This window comes from Tachyglossus aculeatus, chromosome 3 (assembly GCF_015852505.1).
Source record: "Tachyglossus aculeatus isolate mTacAcu1 chromosome 3, mTacAcu1.pri, whole genome shotgun sequence".
Classification (NCBI taxonomy): domain Eukaryota; kingdom Metazoa; phylum Chordata; class Mammalia; order Monotremata; family Tachyglossidae; genus Tachyglossus; species Tachyglossus aculeatus.
In genome coordinates, this window is record NC_052068.1 from 10,438,347 (window position 1) to 10,458,392 (window position 20,046).

At 45.4% G+C, this 20,046-nt stretch overlaps 1 protein-coding gene across 1 annotated transcript in view; it reads left to right on the forward strand.

Moving 5' to 3' along the window:
• Nucleotides 1-653: 653 nt before the first annotated feature.
• The window catches only part of KNDC1 (kinase non-catalytic C-lobe domain containing 1), a 185,183-nt gene continuing 165,790 nt past the window's right edge, over nt 654-20,046 (forward strand). Inside the window, exons 1-3 of the mRNA XM_038744041.1 lie at nt 654-743; nt 14,337-14,535; nt 17,075-17,133. Coding sequence (XP_038599969.1) covers nt 654-743; nt 14,337-14,535; nt 17,075-17,133 — 348 coding nt within the window. The remainder of the gene's footprint in view (nt 744-14,336; nt 14,536-17,074; nt 17,134-20,046) is intronic.

Sequence of the window (20,046 nt, forward strand, 5' to 3'; positions counted from 1 at the left end):
CCAGAGGGATCCAGGAAGGATGGAGGGGATTCCGGAGGGATCCTGGTCGGGGGAGATGGAGGGGATTCTCGGGGGACTCGGGGGGTGGTGATGGAGAGGAGGATCGGGAGGGGATGGAGGGAATGGAGGGAGGATCCGGGGAGATGGAGGGGATTCCAGAGGGATCCAGGAAGGATGGAGGGGATTCCGGAGGGATCCTGGTCGGTGGGGATGGAGGGGATTCCGGGGGGACACGGGGGTCAGGGTTGGGGGTGGTCTCCTCCGATCCGGGCCGAGCCGGGGGCGCGTTGCTATGGAGGCGTCGAGTACGTCGCCGGGTCCGGGGGCGGGGGGAGGGGGCAAGGGGCGGGTCCGGGCCAGCTCCCCTCCCCCTGTCCCCCTGTCCCCCCCCTCCCCTCCTCCAGGGCGCGGGGAGGGACAGACCAAGGGCGGCGGGGCTCCGACCGCCAATCAGCGGCCGCAGGGAGAGGACCCCCCCACCCCCACCCCCGGAGGGAAGGGAAGGAGGAGAGGAGGAGGGGAGGGGTCTGGACGGAGCTGGAAGAGGAGGGGGGGCTTCTCTGAGCAGCAGCAGCAGGAGGAGGAGGAGGAGGGACTGCCCTGTCCCCCCCCGGACCCCATCCCCACGGACCCCCTCCCCAGTCCCCGTCAGGATGGAGGCGGTGGACCAGGAGGAGGAGGAGGAGGCCAAGGATCTGGACTTCTATGGGTTCGAGCCTCTCCCTACGCTCCTGGAGGACGAGGTGAGCTCTGGGGCTCGACCCCCCAACCCCCAACCCCCAACCCCCCACCGCCTCCCCCCTTCCTTCCCTGCCTGACTGCCGGATCCTCATCCCCTCCTCCACAGCCTCCATCCATCCTCCCTCCATCCATCTTTCCATCATCCCTCCCTCCGTCCTTCCATCCTCTCCTCCTTCCGTCCTCCCTTCGTCCTCCCTCCATCCTCTTTCCCTCCATCCTCCCTCCCTCCATCCTCCCTCCATCCTCCCTCCATCCACATCCTTCCATTCTCCCTCCATCCTCTCCTCCTTCCATCCTCCTTCCATCCTCTCCTCCCTCCATCCTCCTTCCATCCTTCATCCATTCATTCCTCCCTCCATCCTCCTACCATTCTCCTTCCATCCTCCCACCATCCATCCTTCCATCCTCCGTCCACCCTCTCCTCTCTCTAACCTCCTTCCATCCTTCATCCATTCATTCCTCCCTCCATCCTCCTACCATTCTCCTTCCATCCTCCCACCATCCATCCTTCCATCCTCCGTCCACCCTCTCCTCTCTCTAACCTCCTTCCATCCTTCTTCCATCATCCCTCCATACTCCGTCCATCCTCTCCTCCCTCCATCCTTCCTCCATCCTCCATCCATCCTATCCTCCCTCTCTCCATCCTCCTTCCATCTTCCATCCATCCTCCCTCCATCCTTCCTCTATTCTCCCTCCATCCTCCCTCCATCCTCCCCTCTTCCCATCCTCTCTTCATCCCTCTTCCCCCTTCATCCTTTTTCCCTCCTCGGCCATGAGTTGGGGGTGGTCTGGAGTGCCCACCACCCCCAGTCCACCGAGACCCAACTTTCTCCTAACTCAGTCAAGTGCTCAACTAGTGGGCTGATGGGCAGGGCAGGGGAGGGAAGAACGATTCTGCCCTTGGGGTCCCAGATCAAGTCCACTGCTTCTTGTTCCTGAAAAACACAAACCCCTTCCCCCAGTCTCCTCCAGTGGACACCTGTCTTGGATGTGAAGGTAAATTAATAAAATGGATGGCTTTAGTCTGTGCTGGAGGTTTAAATCCAGAGGCAAAGAAGAGCCGTGTGGTGTGGCATGGAATGGGATTAGCTCAGGACAAGGTGACATCTCTTCCTCGGGATCCCCCTGGGACCCTCTCCCCCCCCTTTTATATTACTTTTTGAAAGTACTTGCCCCTGTGACTTGTTCACTGATGTGCTGAATGCTAGGTGGGTCGTCCACCCCTAACGGGGTGAATCATTTTTCTTTCTTTCTTTCGCAGCGAAGCTGCTGGAATTGACGTTTTAAGAAAACAGCCTGCCTTTTCTCTAGCTCTGAAACTTGTGTCTTTGCAGTTTAGGGATGAAAGAATAGTTGGGTTGACTTTAACTGCCAAAAATCATGAAGTGCCTTTTCTTAGGTCACCCAAAACCCCTCCACCTGCCCCAAAAGAGAAGCGAAATCCAAAGAAAATCGAAATGTGTGGTTGGAGGAGGTGTCATAATAAGAGACAGATCTTTGAAATCCGGGCTTGCCTTCACGGAGGGATTAGATGAAAGAAGGCCCAGGAAAGCAAAGTGAGAACCAGTACCTGTAATGATAGCTTTATTGCCCTGATCTGAGCAAGAAGAAGGCTACGAGAGGAAAACACTCTGTTTCTGAAGCAGCTGCACCATGAATGCCTTCCTTCAATCAAAGATAAACGTATTCATCCGGTCATGTTTTTATTCATCAGTCATGCCGAATAAACAAGAAGATACTGTTTGCCGGTGAATGTAGCTGAGCGATGCGGTCATGGATTTAGGCCTCCAGTCTGCCCTAGATTTAGCTGTTGTTTTTCTGCAGATCTCTTCACTGGTTATGGGCGAGTTATGGAGTCAGACAACGGACTCCCAAATAGCACCCAGTGAGAGCTGTGAGAAACAGGTCGTTAACACCGATGGCATTCTGAAAAGGGGTCTCATTCTCAGATATTTTGCGGTAATCTCATCACACTTTTTGAGTGGGTTGTGAAAGCTTAGACCTTTAGTTAAGTTCTGATATGTCGAAGAGCAAATCTTAAAAGGTCTCTCTGCAGAGGCATGCCAGTATTTACTTTTGCAAAATCTTCTAGAATTCTACGTTTCTATAAAATTTTGTGTTTCTATAAAAGATGCCAAATACTAAGAAAGAAGCTCCTATTCTAGCTTAAGGGTAATTAAAATCTGTGTGGGACCCAACTAGGGCCCATTAGTGATACAAAGAATGGATTTTGCCCCACGCCCTGAAGAGTTAGAACATAGATAGATAATGTAAGCTCCTTGTGGGCAGGGGATGTGTCTAACCAACTCTGTTACAATGTACTCTCCTGTGCATACAGTAAGGGCTCAATACAGAGACAGTGCAGCCTAACAAAATGAGCTGGGGGCTGGGAGTCAGAGGATCTGGGTTCTAATACCAGCCCCACCACTTGTCTGCTGTGTGACCTTGGACAACTCACTTCACTTCTCTGTGCCTCGGTTACCTCATCTGCAAAATGGGGATTAAGAGTGTGAGCCTCATGTGGGACAGGGACTAAATCCAATCTGATTACCTTGTATCTACTCCAGTGCTTAGAACAGTGCTTGGCACATAGTAAGTTCTTAAGTATAATTATTATTATTATTATTGTATTTTCTGTGCCTCAGTTACCTGACCTGTAAAATGGGGATTAAGACTGGGAGCCCCATGTGGGACAGGGACCATGTCTAACTTGATTCATTCATTCATTCATTCATTCATTCATTCATTCATTCATTCATTCAATCATATTTATTAAGCACTTACTGTGTGCATAGCACTGTACTAAGCACTTGGAAAGTACAATTCAGCAATAAAGCAATAAAGAGAGACAATCCCTGCCCACACCAGATTTACAGTCTAGAAGGGGGAGGCAGACATCAAAACAAGTAAACAGACATTAAGATAAATAAGTAGAATTATAGATATATACACATCAAAACAAGTAAACAGGCATAAATATAAATAAATAGAATTATAGGTATGTACATACACACAAGTTTTGTGGGGCAGGGAGATGGGGGTAGAGTCAAGGTGACATGGAAGGGATGGAGAGCTTTGATAGGCAACCACTGGAGGTTTCTGAGGAGGGGGGTGACATTCCCAGAGCGTTTCTGTAGAAAGATAATCCAGGCAGCTGAGTGAAGTATGGATGGAAGTGGGGAGAGGCAGGAGGTTGGGAGGTCAGAAAGGAGGCTGATGCAGTAATCCAGTCAGGATAGGATGAGTGATTGTACTAATGTGGTAGCGGTTTGGATGGAGAGGAAAGGGCGGAACTTGGTGATATTGTGAAGGTGAGACCAGCAGGATTTGGTGACAGACTGGATATGTGGTTATGTGGGGTGAATGAGAGAGCGGAGTCAAGGATGACACCAAGGTTATGGGCTTGTGATACGGGAAGGATGGCTATGCCATCTACACTGATGGGAAAGTGTGGGAGAGGACAGGGTTTGGGAGGGAAAATAAGGAGCTCAGTCTTGGACATGTTGAGTTTGAGGTGGCAGGAGGACATCCAAGTAGAGATATCCTGTAGGCAGGAGAAGATGAGAGCCTGGAGGGAGCGAGATAGAACAGGGGAGGAAACCCCGATTAACTTGTATCTACTCCAGAATTTGGTACACAGTAAATGCTTAACAAATACCATTAAGAAATAAAAATAAATAGGATTGATTGCTTGCTGTTCTCCAGCCCTTTCCCACTTGGATCATTTCATAAGGTCCACCCCCTTTTCCTCCCCACACTCACAAAGCAAAATTAGCCCCTATTCCAGAGGACTGTAGTTGACAACCAGCTGAAGAGACGAAGCCAAAAGTTAGATGTGATCACTTAGAGGAGCAGTAGCAATGGCAGTGATAGGACTCAATCAGTGGTATTTATTGAGTGCTCTCTGTGTGGAGGACACTGAACTAAGCAGTTGGGAGAATTCAAAGTATAGTACCACAGAGTAGGTTGGCATTTTCCCTGCCCTCAACAAGCTCACAACCTAGAGGGTCTACAGAAGCAGTGTAGCCTAGTGGAAAGAACATGGGCAAGGGAGTTAGAGAACCCGGGTTCTAATGCCAGCTCTACCATGACCTTGGGCACATCACTTCACTTCTCTGTGCCTCAGTTTCCTCAACTAGGGATGAAATTTCTAGACTGTGAGCCTGCTTCTAGACTGTGAGCCTGCTGTTGGGTAGGGACTGTCTCTATATGTTGCCAACTTGTACTTCCCAAGCGCTTAGTACAGTGCTCTGCACACAGTAAGCGCTCAATAAATACAATTGAATGAATGAATAAATTAAATCCTAATCCGTCCTATTTAGACTGTGAGCCCCATGTGGGACAAGGACTGTGATCAAACTGATTAACTTAGATCTATCCCAGTGCTTAGAACAGTGCTTGATTCATTTATTCATTCAATTGGATTTATTGAAAACTTATTGTGTGCAGAGCACTGCACTAAGCGCTTGGGAAGTACAAGTTGGCAACATATAGAGACGGTCCCTACCCAATGACGGTCTTACAGTCTAGAAACTGTGAGCTTGTTACATAGTAAGCGCTCAACAAATCCCATAATAATAAGAATAAGAATAATAACCGTCTAGTAATGGTGTTTATTGAGCATCTACTGAATACAGTATGCTGTACTAATCAATGGTATTTACTGAGCACTGACTGTGTGCAGAGCACAGTACTAAGCACTTGGGAAATAGGACAGAGGCTCAAGACATATCCCCTGCCCTTAGGGAGCTTATACTGTCATGCCGTATACTTGGATCTGTCTCCTTTAAACACCAGACAGTCACCCACACTCAATCAATCAATCAATCGTATTTATTGAGCGCTTACTATGTGCAGAGCACTGTACTAAGCGCTTGGGAAGTACAAATTGGCATCACATAGAGACAGTCCCTACCCAACAGTGGGCTCACAGTCTAAAAGGGGGAGACAGAGAACAGAACCAAACATACCAACAAAATAAAATAAGTAGGATAGAAATGTACAAGTAAAATAAATAAATAAATAGATAAATAGAGTAATAAATATGTACAACCATATATACATATATACAGGTGCTGTGGGGAAGGGAAGGAGGTAAGACGGGGGGATGGAGAGGGGGACGAGGGGGAGAGGAAAGAAGGGGCTCAGTCTGGGAAGGCCTCCTGGAGGAGGTGAGCTCTCAGCAGGGCCTTGAAGGGAGGAAGAGAGCTAGCTTGGCGGATTGGCAGAGGGAGGGCATTCCAGGCCCGGGGGATGACGTGGGCCGGGGGTCGATGGCGGGACAGGCGAGAGCGAGGTACAGTGAGGAGATTAGTGGTGGAGGAGCGGAGGGTGCGGGCTGGGCAGTAGAAGGAGAGAAGGGAGGTGAGGTAGGAGGGGGCGAGGTGATGGAGAGCCTTGAAGCCCAGGGTGAGGAGTTTCTGCTTGATGCGCAGATTGATCGGTAGCCATTGGAGGTTTTTGAGGAGGGGAGTAATATGTCCAGAGCGTTTCTGGACAAAGATAATCCGGGCAGCAGCATGAAGTATGGATTGAAGTGGAGAGAGACACGAGGATGGGAGATCAGAGAGAAGGCTAGTGCAGTAGTCCAGACGGGATAGGATGAGAGCTTGAATTAGCAGGGTAGCGGTTTGGATGGAGAGGAAAGGGCTGATCTTGGCAATGTTGCGGAGCTGAGACCGGCAGGTTTTGGTGACGGCTTGGATGTCAGCCCCATACCACTTATGTGCAGATCTATAATTCATTTATTTGAATTAATGCCTGTCTTACCCACTAGATCTTCAGTGCCTTGTGAACAGGGAATGTGTTTACAAACTCTGTTGAATTGTACTCACCCAAGTGCTTAGTACGGTACTCTGCACATAAGAAGCACTCAATAAATACCACTGATTGATTCATTAGGTGCAATGTATGGTACTAACCATTTGAGGAAACACAACAGAAGCATGAGATATGTTCCCTGCCCCCACTCATAGTAATATTAATGATAATGGTGGTATTTATTAAGTGGTTACTATGTGCCAAGCAATATACTAAGCACTGGGATAGTTACCAGATCCTCAAGTTAAGCTCAGTGCCTTTTCCAGATCGGGATCCCAGCCTGACAGGGAGGGAGAAGAGGTATTGAAGTCCCATTTGGCAAATGAGCAAACTGAGGCACCAAGCAGTTCAGTGACCTACCCAAGGTCACATAGCAGGTGAATATCAGATCCAGGGTTTTGAACACAGCTCTTCTGCCGCCCAGGCCTGTGGTCTTTTCATTAGGCCACACTGCTCCTCCACTGAGAGCTTACATTCTGAACCACCTGAACTAATGTCAGACAGATCGCTCCAATTGACTTCCTCTAAAACTTCCGATTTGTTGTGAGGAGGAACACTACACTCGACAGTGTAGTGTAGACACTGTAGCAATAATTATAATAATAATTGGGGTATATGTTAATTGCTTACTGTATGGTGAGGATTGAGTTAGGTAATCAGTTTGGACACAGTCCATATCCCACATGGGACTCACAGTCTAAGGCAGCATGGCTCAGTGGAAAGAGCACAGGCTTTGGAGTCAGTGGTCATGGGTTCGAATTCCAGCTCCGCCACATGTCTGCTGTGTGACCTTGGGGAAGTCACTTAACTTCTCTGAGCCTCAGTTACCTCATCTGTAAAATGGGGATTAAGACTGTGAGCCCCATGTGGGACATCCTGATCACCTTGTATCCCCCCAGCGCTTAGAACAGTGCTTTGCACATAGTAAGCACTTAACAAATGCCGTCATTATTATAAGTATTATAAGGCCAAGGGGAGAACAGATATTGATTCTCCATTTTACAGAAGAGGAAGTTGGAGGCCCAGAGAAATGAAGTGACTTGCCCAAGCTCATAAAGCAGGCGATTGGACTAGAACCAAATCAGTGTTGCCTCTATGGGGCGGAGACGACTCAACAGCATAAGACAAGACAGTGGGTAGAAACGACTCAATGGCGTGGCTAGAGCACAGTCCTAGGAGTCAAAAGGACCTGGGTTCTAGTCCTGGCTCTGCCACTTGTCTGCTGGGTGACCTTGGGCAAATCATTTCACTTTTCTGTACCTCAGTTACCTGTTCCGCAAAATGGGAAGGAAGACTGTCGTCCCCATGTGGGTCATGGACTGTGTTCAATCTACCCCAGTGCTTAATCAAGCACTTAGTACAGTGCTCCGCACGCAGTGAGCACTCAATAAATACGATGGAATGAATTGAATGAATGAATACAGTGCCTGGCACATAGTAAGTCCTTAATAAATTCATTAATTAGTTATGATTGTCAGGTTCCTTGAAAATGTGGCTAGATTGGGAATGTTTCTATCATAGGATATTCATTCATTCAATCATATTTATTGAGTGCTTACTGTGTGCAGAGCACTGTACTAAGCTCTTGGGATGTACAAATCAGCAACATATAGGGATGGTCCCTACCCAACAACGGGCTCACAGTCTAGAAGGGGGAGACAGACAACAAAACAAAACAAGTGGACAGGTGTCACTACTACCAGAATAAATAGAATTATAGCTATATACACATCATTAATAAAATGAATATAGTAAGTATGTACAAATAAAATAAATAGAGTAATAAATATGTAGAAATATATACAAGTGCTGTGGGGAGGGGAAAGGGGTAGGGCAGAGGGAGTTAAGGATATGTTTTCCCACATTCATTCATTCATTCAATCATATTTATTGAGCACTTACTGTGTGCAGAGCACTGTACTAAGCACTTGGGAAGTTCAAGTTGGCAACATATAGAGACGGTCCCTGCCCAACAGCGGACTCACAGTCTAGAAGGGGGAGACAGACAACAAAACAAAACATATTAACAAGATAAAATAAATAGAATAGTAAATATGTACAAGTAAAATAGAGTAATAAATCTGTACAAGAGCAGGCCCATGCTCTTTCCACTAGGCAACACTGCTTCAATCCATCAGTCCATGGTAGATATTGAATGCTTATTGTGTCCAGCGCACTTGCAGTAAGCGGTTTCTACACTGCCCTTCCTGACTAAGCTTTCATTTCCCCTACTCTTTCTTCCTTCTATGTCAAGGTCAAGAGATAGGAGGAAATCCAGTAGAGAACCGTGAGATTGAAGCCAGTATTGGATAATGTTTCAAGGAGAAGGGGATGATCCTAAGGCAGAAGGCAGCTGAGAGGTCAAAGAGGATTAAGATGGAATAGAGACTTTTGAATCTGGCAAAAAGAAGGTTTTTAATGGCCTTAATGAGGGCAGTTTCTCTGGGGTAAAGGAAACAGAAGCCAGTTTGGAGGAAGTCAAGGAGAGAATTGGAGGAGAGGAAATGGAGGCAGTGGGTATAGATAACTCACAGAAGTCTGGAAAAGTAATATGAATGTCTTTTCTGTGCTATGAGATGGAGCGAGCAACATCACTAAACAACCATTTTATATTCATTTAAGTAGTTCAATGCGTAACATCACAATATTAAATGAGTTGTATTATCATCATCAATCGTATTTATTGAGCGCTTACTATATGCAGAGCACTGTACTAAGCACTTGGGAAGTACAAATTGGCAACATATAGAGACAGTCCCTACCCAACAGTGGGCTCACAGTCTAAAAGGGGGAGACAGAGAACAAAACCAAACATACTAACAAAATAAAATAAATAGAATAGATATGTACAAATAAAATAAATAAATAAATAAATAAATAGAGTAATAAATATGTACAAACATATATACATATATACAGGTGCTGTGGGGAAGGGAAGGAGGTAAGATGGGGGGGATGGAGAGAGGGACGAGGGGGAGAGGAAGGAAGGGGCTCAGTCTGGGAAGGCCTCCTGGAGGAGGTGAGCTCTCAGCAGGGCCTTGAAGGGAGGAAGAGAGCTAGCTTGGTGGATGGGCAGAGGGAGGGCATTCCAGGCCCGGGGGATGACGTGGGCCGGGGGTCGATGGTGGGACAGGCAAGAGGGAGGTACGGTGAGGAGGTATTAGGATCATGAGCCTTTTCAAAACCAACTCAAGTACTCTTTGTGCACTTCTTAACCACCATGCCCTCACTCCAATCCTGCTAGTTTCTACCACCGCTCTGTTTTCCTTCCCCTTCTCTCCACCACACCTGACACGGGTCAGTCAGTTGGCCCTGTTGACCGCTTACCATGTGCATTCATTCATTCATTCAATCGTACTTCTTGAGCGCTTACTGTGTGCAGAGCACTGCACTAAGCACTTGGGAAGTACAAGTCAGCAACATATAGATATGGTCCCTACCTAACAACTGGCTCACAGTCTAGAAGGGGGAGAACTGTACCAAGCTCCTGGAAGAGTACAACACAATACATGTTGACATACAACATATTTAACATATAGTAGACACACAGAGCACAGGGGACATGAAATGCCCCCTTCTTCGTGGGCAAAGACTTCTTCGTCGATTTGTCACTTCTCCTTGCCATCACTAAGACTTAATAATAATAATATTCATAATAATAATTATGCTAATAATAATAATAATGGTATTTGTCAAACGCTTACTATGTGCCAAGCACTGTTCTAAGCACAGGGGTAGATACAAGGTAATCAGGCCATCCCAGGTGGGGCTCACAGTCTTAATCTCTATTTTGCAGATGAGGGAACTGAGGCACAGAGAAGTGAAGTGACTTGCCCAAGGTCACACAGCAGACAAGTGGTAGAGCTGGGATTAGAATCAACGTCCTCTGACTTCCCAGCCCATGTTCTTTCTACTAAACCGTTGTTAATTTGTGTATTTCTTAAGCTCTTAATATATGCCGGGCACTGGGGTGGATACAAAAAATCGGGTGGGACGCAGTCCATGCCCCACTTGGGGCTCACAGTCTTAATCCCTGTTTTACAGATTAGGTAACTGAAGCACAGAGAGGTTAAGTGGCTTGCCCAAGTTTACACAGCAGACAAGTGGCGCAGCCAGGATTAGAACCCATGTCCTCTGACTCCCAAACCCGGGCTCTTTCCACTAAGCCAGTAAGCTATCAGGCACCAGCATGGCTCAGTGGAAAGAGCCCAGGCTTGGGAGTCAGAGGTCTTGGGTTTTAATCCCGCCTCCGCCACTTGTCAGGTGTGGGACTTTGTGCAAGTCACTTCACTTCTCTGGGCCTCAGTTCCCTCATCTGTAAAGTAGGAATTAAGACTGTGAGCCCCACGTGGGACAACCTGATCACCTTATATCCCCCCAGCGCTTAGAACAGTGCTTCACACATAGTTAGTGCTTAACTAATAACATAATTATGTCTGGCTGAACCTGCTAGGACCCTGACAGTGACCTTTGATATTTTAACTTCCTCCCAGACCCGTAAATGTCAGTCAGCTGCACAGAAAAGCTCTCACTTGCGGCTAAGCAAGCCAACAGAGCCGTGTTCATTTTTAAACAGAAGCAGCGAGGCCTAGTGGCTAGAGCCTGGGCCTGGAAGTCAGAAGGAGCTGGGTTCTAATTCTGCCTCCACCACTTGTCCTCTGTGTTACCTGGGGCAAGTCACTTCACTTCTCCGGGCCTCAGATACCTCATCTGTAAAATCGGGATTTAGAGTGTGAGCCCTGTGTGGGACAGGGTCTCTATCCAACCCTATTTGCTTGTACCCACTCATCTGATGATTTTCAGTGTCATGACCTGCAGGGAAGGTTGCTATCTGTACCCACAGCCTGGCCTAGTGGAAAGAATATGGTCCTGGGAGTCAGAGGACCTGCGTTCTAATCCCACTCCATCAGGTACCTGCTCTTGGTGACCTTAGGCAAATCACTTAAGTCCTCTGTGCCTCCGTTCCCTCATCTGCAAAATGGGGATTCTATACCTGTTCTACCTCCTACTTAAACTATGGGGCCTTTGTGGGATCTGATTATCTTGGATAGGGAAGCAGCAGGACAGGTTCTAATCCCGGCTGCGCCACATGCCGGGGGTGTGACCTTGGACAAACCCCTCGCTTCTCCGGGCCTCAGTTACCTCATCTGTAAAATGGGGATTAAGCTTGTGAGCCCCATATGGAACGGGGATTACATCCAACCTGACTACCCCAGTGCTTAGAACATTGCTTGGCACATAGTAAGCACTTAACAAATGCCACAATTATTATTAGAAGCAGCGTAACTGAGTGGAAACTGCATGGGCTTGGGAGTCAGAGGTCATGGGTTCAAATCCCAGTTCTGCCAATTGCCAGCTGTGTGACTTTGGGCAAGTCACTTAACTTCTCTGTGCCTTAGTTACCTCATCTGTAAAATGGGGATTAAGACTGTGAGCCTCACGTGGGACAACCTGATCACCTTGTAACATCCCCAGCACTTAGAACAGTTATTATAACTGTAAATTAATAAATAATTAATTGATAATGTTAATTAATGATATTAATAGTATTATTGTTATTATTCACAGTTAACTCACAGAGAGACAGAAGCCACTACAATCAGAGATGATTGGCTTGAATTTGGGCCAGATCTAAGAGGGTCACTGAGGCAGGCAAGAACAGGGACTATTGAGACATCATGGGAGTTGTCCTGGGCTACAGCGTCAAACAAAACGAAGTACCAAAGGACAGCTTTTTTGTGTGTAACACTGGGGCTGGGGATTTCCAACTGGCCCTTTCAGTCATTCGCCCTTAGGAGGTGAATTTCCCAGTGAGTGGAGGATTTTTTTTATTTTAATGGTATTTTTAAGCTCTTACTACATGCCAGACACTGTACTAAGTGCTAGAGAAGATACAAGTTAATCAGGTTCGATGCAGTCCCTGTCATACATAAGGCTCACAGTCTTAGTCTCCAGTGTGGCTCAGTGGAAAGAGCACGGACTTTGGAGTCAATAGTCATGGGTTCAAATCCTGCTCCGTCAATTGTCAGCTCTGTGACTTTGGGCAAGTCACTTAACTTCTCTGTGCCTTAGTTACCTCATCTGTAAAATGGGGATTAAGACCATGAACCCCCTGTGGGACAACCTGATCTCCTTGTAACCTCCCCAGCACTTAGAACAGTGCTTCAAATGAATGCTTTGCACATAGTAAGCATCTAATAAATGCCATCATTATTTTACAGATGAGGTGACTGAGGCCCAGAGAAGTTAAGTGACTTGCCCAAGGTCGAACAGCAGAAAGGTGACAGAGCTGGGAATAGGAGCCAGGTCTTTCTGGCTTCCAGTCCTGTGCTCTATCTATTAGGACACACTTGCTTCTCAAAATATTGTCTCCTAATATAATGGATAAATGTGTGTGTATGTATAGATCTATAGGGGTGTGATGAGGTGAGTTAGCTTTTTTCAGTCAGCCCTTGGCTCTGTGGTTCATATTTATGGTGATGTTTATGAGCTATTTCCCAAACTGTTCGGATGGAAGATTTTGTCCAAGTTAAAACAATCCCTTCAACTAGTAGACTTGGACTTGAAAGCGCTTACTTGTACTTCCCAAGTGCTTACTTGTACTTCCCAAGTGCTTAGTACAGTGCTCTGCACACAGTAAGCTCTCAATAAATATGATTGAATGAATGAATGAAAAGATATATAGTTTAATAAGTACTATATAGTTTAATTAATAAATACTATATAGTTCAATTGTTCTCTCCTAAGTGATTAGTACAATGCTCTCCGAACAGATGCTCAAAAAAGCCTATTGACTGATCAACTGATTTATAATCATCCAGTTTGATTCTAATTAGATCAATGATCCCTTTTAGTCATCTATCAATACCTAGATCGTTTTCTTAATAATAATAATAATGACATTTATTAAGCGCTTACTATGTGCAAAGCACTGTTCTAAGCACTGGGAGGGTAACAAAGTGATCAGGTTGTCCCATTGGGGGCTCACAGTCTTAATCCCCATTTTACAGATGAGGTAACTGAGGCACAGAGAAGTTATGTGACTTGCCCAATGTCACACAGCTGACAAGTGGCAGAGCTAGGATTTGAACCCATGACCTCTGACTCCAAAGTCTGTGCGCTTTCCACTGAGCCATGCTGCTTCTCTATAAAGACCATATGTAACTATTATAATTATTATAAACAATTATTATTATTATTACTACAATATATATTATATATTGTATATATACACAACTATTATAATTATTATTATAATGATCCAGTTTTATTGAAATTAGATCAGTGATCTATTTTAGTCACGTATTCATTCATTCTTATTTATTGAGCGCTTACTGTTTGCAGAGCATTGTATTAAGCACTTGGAAAGTGTAAGCCTTCTCAAATATTTGGGGGTGCTCAAAAGCAGCATGGCTCAGTGGTAAGAGCCAGGGTTTGGGAGTCAGAGGTCATGAGTTCTAATCCCAGCTCCACCACTTGTCAGCTATGTGACTTCGGGCAAGTCACTTAACTTCTCTGTGCCTCAGTTACCTCATCTGTAAAATGGGGATGAAAACTGTGAGCCCCATGTGAGACAACCTGATTACCTTGTATCCCACCAGTGCTTGGAACAGTGCTTTGCACACAGTAAGCGCTTAACAAATGCCATCATTATTATTATTATTATAGAAGGCCAGAGAATCCCCAGGAAAAACGCAGCACGATTCATCGTGGAATCGCAGCATACTTTCCACCACCTAGAACACGGAGTAATTTTCGAATTCCTGTCTTGGCAGGAGAATGTGTCCCTGGCTGATATTTTGTCGCTGCGGGATAGCGGTCTGACCGAGCAAGATATCTGGGCAATTTGCCTGGAATGTAGCTATTCCATGAAAAGCATCTCCAATTCCTCCATCTTCCAGACCCTCTGCATCACTCCTGACACTCTGGCTTTCAACACCGTGGGCAACGTCTGCTTCATGGAACAGCTCAGCGGTGAGTTCCCAAGATCCAACGGGAAATCTGGTCAAATATTATGTCTCCAATCGATAGGTTGGAGGAACCGGCTCTGCCTTGTTGGTCCGACTTTTACCCGTCTTATTTCCAGTCAAAAAGAGCTGTTCCTCAGCAAATTAATGACTGTGGGTAGAAGTGGAATGAATTGAGGTACGTGAGCACTACAGCTTAATTTCAAGAATTCTATTGAACATAGGTTTCCGCTGTAGTGTAAATTGGATCTAATTTTTGCTATGGCTCTGAGAGGTATTTATGGAGGATGAGTAAACATAGAGGTGAATCTGGACGGGCTAGATGTGTCAGTGACCTGAATCTTCACCGAATAGACGTGTTAAAACATGGGCCTCTGATTCCCGTGTTTAGCCCATGGAAGAAACAGGAAGCTCAAACAATCAGGTGAGGAAGGGAGATGGAAATCTCTCTCGGTTAATAAGAGTTTTGGTTTTCAGGTACTCGTTTATCAGTCAGTGGTACTTATTGAGCTCCTACTCTGTGCAGAGCCCTGAACTAAGTGCCTAAGAGAGTACAATATAATAGTATTAATTCACTCATTCAATCATATTTATTGAATGCTTACTGTGTTCAGAGCACTGTACTAAGTTCTTGGGAGAGTACAATATAACAATAAACAGGCATGTTCCCTGCCCACAACCAGCTTACAGCTTAGAGGATGATTTCTCTTCAGTGGATTCTCATCCATTTCTATCAGTACATCCAGTTCGGTTCAGGGAAAGGTAGTTGCAATTTCAAAAGTGACAAACAAGCCCCCCATAGAAAGATATGCTGCCAACTTGTACTTCCCAAGCACTTAGTACAGTGCTCTGCACACAGTAAGCACTCAATAAATATGATTGAATGAATTGAATGAAAAGATTGTCCCCAGTTTTTACTGATCGAGTAATGTAAAAGCTTCCCCTTGGCCTTATGCCTTCTCAGCTACAGAGAGCTCATCTTGAGTGTGGCAGCTGAGTTCTCAAAGAGTGATACTTTAAAGAAAAATTGGGGCACACATGAGCTTTTCATTCATTCATTCAATCGTATTTATTGAGCACTTACTGTGTGCAGAGCACTGTACTAAGCTCTTGAGAAAGTACAATACCACAATAAACAGTGACATTCCCTGAGCCCACTATTGGGTAGGGACTGTCTCTATGTTGCCAACTTGTACTTCCCAAGCGCTTAGTACAGTGCTTTGCACACAGTAATCGCTCAATAAATATGATTGATGATGATGATGATTCCCTGCCCACAAGGAGCTCACAGTCTAGAGTGGGGGAGATAGACATCAATAAAAATAAATAAAATTACAGACACGTACATGAGTGTTTTGGGCTGGGATGGGGGAAGAGCAAAGGGATAAATAAAGTTGCTGATATGCCCGTAAGTGCTTTGGGGCTGGGAGGCTGGAAGAGATAAAGGAGCAAGTCGGTGACACAGAAGGGAGTGGGGGATGAGGAAAAGTGGAGCTTAGTCTGGGAAGGCCTCTTGGAGGAGATATGTCTTCAGAGAAGCAGCATGGCATAGTGGTTAGAGCACAGGCTTGGAAGTCAGAAGGTCATGGGTTCTAATTCCCGCTCCGCCACTTGTCTGCTATGTGACCTCGGACAAGTCATTTCACTTCTCTGTGCCCCATTCCCTCATCTGTAAAATGGGGTTTGAGAACTTGAGCCCCACATGGGACAGGGACTGTGTCCAACCCAATTTCCTTGTATTTACCCCAGCATTAGTATGGTGCCTGGCCCATAGTATGCACTCGACAAATACCATAATCATTATCATTATTATTATTATTATTATTATTATTATTATTATTATTATAAGGCTTTGAAGCAGGGGACAATGGTTATCTGTTGGATTAGAGGAAGGAGGGCATTCCAGGCCAGAGGCAGAGCTTCCAAGTTGTCCTCCGAACAACGCAACATTTCTACCCAGAAAGAAGCACGTTGTTGGAAGAATGCTCCCTCAGCCCCTCAACAGCACTGTAGCCAAAACAGTGTAGTGTAGACATGCAGTGTGGCAGAATGGGCAGCGATCAGTTCCCTGCCTTTAAAAACCCACTTTGAATATCCCAACCCACCGAGGCAGCTTTGGATGTTCTACTCCAAGAGATTCACATCATGCAAGGAATATCTCTTTCTGCTTTAGTCTTTGAACACTTTTCTTACTTGTACTATGATGACCATTTTCTGACTCCGCTCTGTCAAACACTGCGTTTTGCTGTTTGATGATGAAAAATCACAGAGTACCTGCATCTCTGCCTCTGTGAAACCCTGAGGAAACTATGTATCGTGCTGGACCACTCATCTCTTATAATCACAAGAAAAGGTTTGTTTGACCTTAGTATTGAACCTGACCTCTTGTTGAGCCAGGAATTTGGCAGTGAATGACTTGATCTCAAGAGGGCAGGGTAATTACTGTAATAGATTTGTGTTTGATTTATTACTATTTACCTTAGGCAACAGCTTCTCTGTCCATTAACTAGTCTTTTGTTTTTGTTTTTCCTCTTTTCCTCCCCAAGACGATCCTGAGGGTGCCTTTGTTCCTCCAGAGTTTGATATAACGGGTAATACATTTGAAGTAAGTTTCATAAAATGAGGCTATTGCCATTGATTCTTTTACAAAAGATAATTGAATTTGTTACTGTAGCGATACTATAAAACACAGTTTCTAATATATGTTCCTCAGTGATGAGGGTGTACTGTTTGATCTTTTGGTGATTAATTTGGACGTGGCATATTATCCAGCATTGGATCAGGATTTTAAAGAGAAGCGGAGAAGCAACGTGGCCTAATGAAAAGAGTCTAGGGCCTGGGAGATGGGGGACCTGAATTCTAATTGGGGCTCTGCTTCTTGCCCGCTGTGTGACCTTGGGCAAATCACTTAACTTCTCTGTTCTCCAGTTCCCTCATCTGCAAAATGGAGATCCAATACCTGTTCTCCTGCCTACCTAACATATGAACCCCAAGTGGGACCTAGTTATCTTGTGTCTGCCACAGCGCTTAGTATAAGGCTTGTCACATATTAAGCACTTAACAAACACCACAATTACAATGATTGTAATTGTACAATCATTGTACAATTAGTACAGTGCTCTGCACACAGTAAGCGCTCAATAAATACGATTGATTGATTGATTATTAAAGGGGATATTCTGTTAGCTGGGCTTTATGAATGGATTATCATCTGAAATCTGAACTGTTTCAACAAGGTTCTCAGTAACTTCCTCTCCAACTTTCAAGACTATTGTGAGGAATATCACCCAAGAGCTCTTTTTGTTTAACAAAATGTAATCTGAATGTGCTCAAATGTGAATGAATTTCTTCCTTTAATCTTCCAAGATCCTCCTGGCATCCCAGGAGAAAGATAGTAGATCTCAATAACTGTTGGTTTTAGGTTCACTGGACAAACCAAAATACCATCCGCCTTACATGTTCTGACCCAGAGGTCAAGGTTAAGCCAGGCAAGTGTCCCTGAAACCCCCTATAGACTACTGGAACTTTCATTCAATCATATTAATTGAGCACCTATTATGTGCAGAACACTGTACTAAGCACTTGGGAGAGTATTTTAGAGAAGCAGCGTGGCTTAGTGGAAAGAGCATGGGCTTTGGAGTCAGAGGTCATAGGTTCAAATCCCAGCTCCACCAATTGTCAGCTGTGTGACTTTGGGCAAGTGACTTAACTTCTCTGGGCTTCAGTTACCTCATCTGTAAAATAGGGATTAAGACTGTGAGCCCCCAGTGGGACAGCCTGATCACCATGTAACCTCCCCAGTGCTTAGAACAGTGCTTTGATAGTAAGCACTTAATAAATGCCATCATTATTATTATTACAATAGAATGGTATAACACATTCCCTGCCCACAACAAACTTACAGTCTAGAGGGCTGGGTCAGCATGGCCCAATGGAAACAGCCCAGGCTTTGGAGTCAGAGGTCATGGGTTCAAATCCTGGCTCCGCCAATTGTCAACTGTGTGACCTTGAGCAAGTCACTTAACTTCTCTGTGACTCAGTTACCTCCTGTAAAATGGGGATTAAGACTGTGAGCCCCCTGTGGGACAATCTGATCACCTTGTAACCTCCCCAGTGCTTAGAACAGTGCTTTGCACATAGTAAGTGCTTAATAAATGCCATTAATATTATTATGTCAATGGCCAGGATTTTTCTGCATGATGCCGAGAGCAGTAGCAACCACTAGAGAATGAGCCCCAGGTGTCTATTTATTGTTCTATTGTTCTCCCCCAAGCATTTAGTACAGTGCATAGCACACAGTAAGCACTCAATAAATACGATTGAATGAATGAATGAATGAATGAATGAATGAATGAATGAATGAATGTGGGACTGGGTTGCGTCCCAGCTGATGATCTTGTGTCTACCCCAGTGCTTAGTATTCATTCATTCATTTATTCATTCATTCAATTGTATTTACTGAGTGCTTACTGTGTGCAGAGCACTGTACTAAGCTCTTGGGAAGTACAATTCGGCAACAAATGCAATCCCTGCCCACAACTCTCAGTCTAGAAGGGGGGAGACAGACGTCAAAACAAGTAATAATAATAATAATAACAATAGCATTTATTAAGCACTTACTATATGCAAAGCACTGTTCTAAGCGCTGGGGAGGTTACAAGGTGATCAGGTTGTCCCACGGGGGGCTCACAATCTTACTCCCTATTTTGCAGATGAGAGAACTGAGGCCTAGAGAAATTAAGTGACTTACCCAAAGTCACGCAGAAGACAAGCAAACAGGCATCAGTAGCATCATTATAAATAGAATTATAGATATATAAACATCATTATAAAAATATTTAGAATTATAATTATAAATATGTACATATATACACAAGTGCTGTGGAGCGTGGAGGGGGGTAGAGCAAAGGGAGGGAGTTGGGGCAATGGGGAGGGGAGGCAGAGCGAGGAAAAAGGGGGGCTTAGTCTGGAAAGGTCTCCTGGAGGAGGTGAGCTTTCAGTAGGGCTTTGAAGGAGGGAAGTTTGCTAGTTTGATGGATTTGAGGAGGGAAAGTCACCAAAACCTGCCAGTCTCACCTCCACAACATCACCAAGATTCGCCCTTTCCTCTCCATCCAAACCGCTACCTTGCTGATTCAATCTCTTATCCTATCCTGACTGGATTACTGCATCAGCCTCCTTTCTGATCTCCCATCCTCCTGTCTCTCCCCACTTCAGTCTATACTTCACTCTGCTGCCCGGATTATCTTTTTCTCCCCCTTCTAGCCTGTGAGCCCATTGTTGGGTAGGGACCGTGCTATATGTTGCCGACTTGTATGTCCCAAGCGCTTCCCATGCTGTTTGTGAGAAGCAGTATGGCTCAGTGGAAAGAGCCCGGGCTTGGGAGTCAGAGGTTATGGGTTCTAATCCAGACTCCCCCACATGTCTGCTGTGTGACCTTGGGCAAGTCACTTAACTTCTTTGAGCCTCAGTTACCTCCTCTGTAAAATGGGGATGAAGACTGTGAGCCCCACATGGG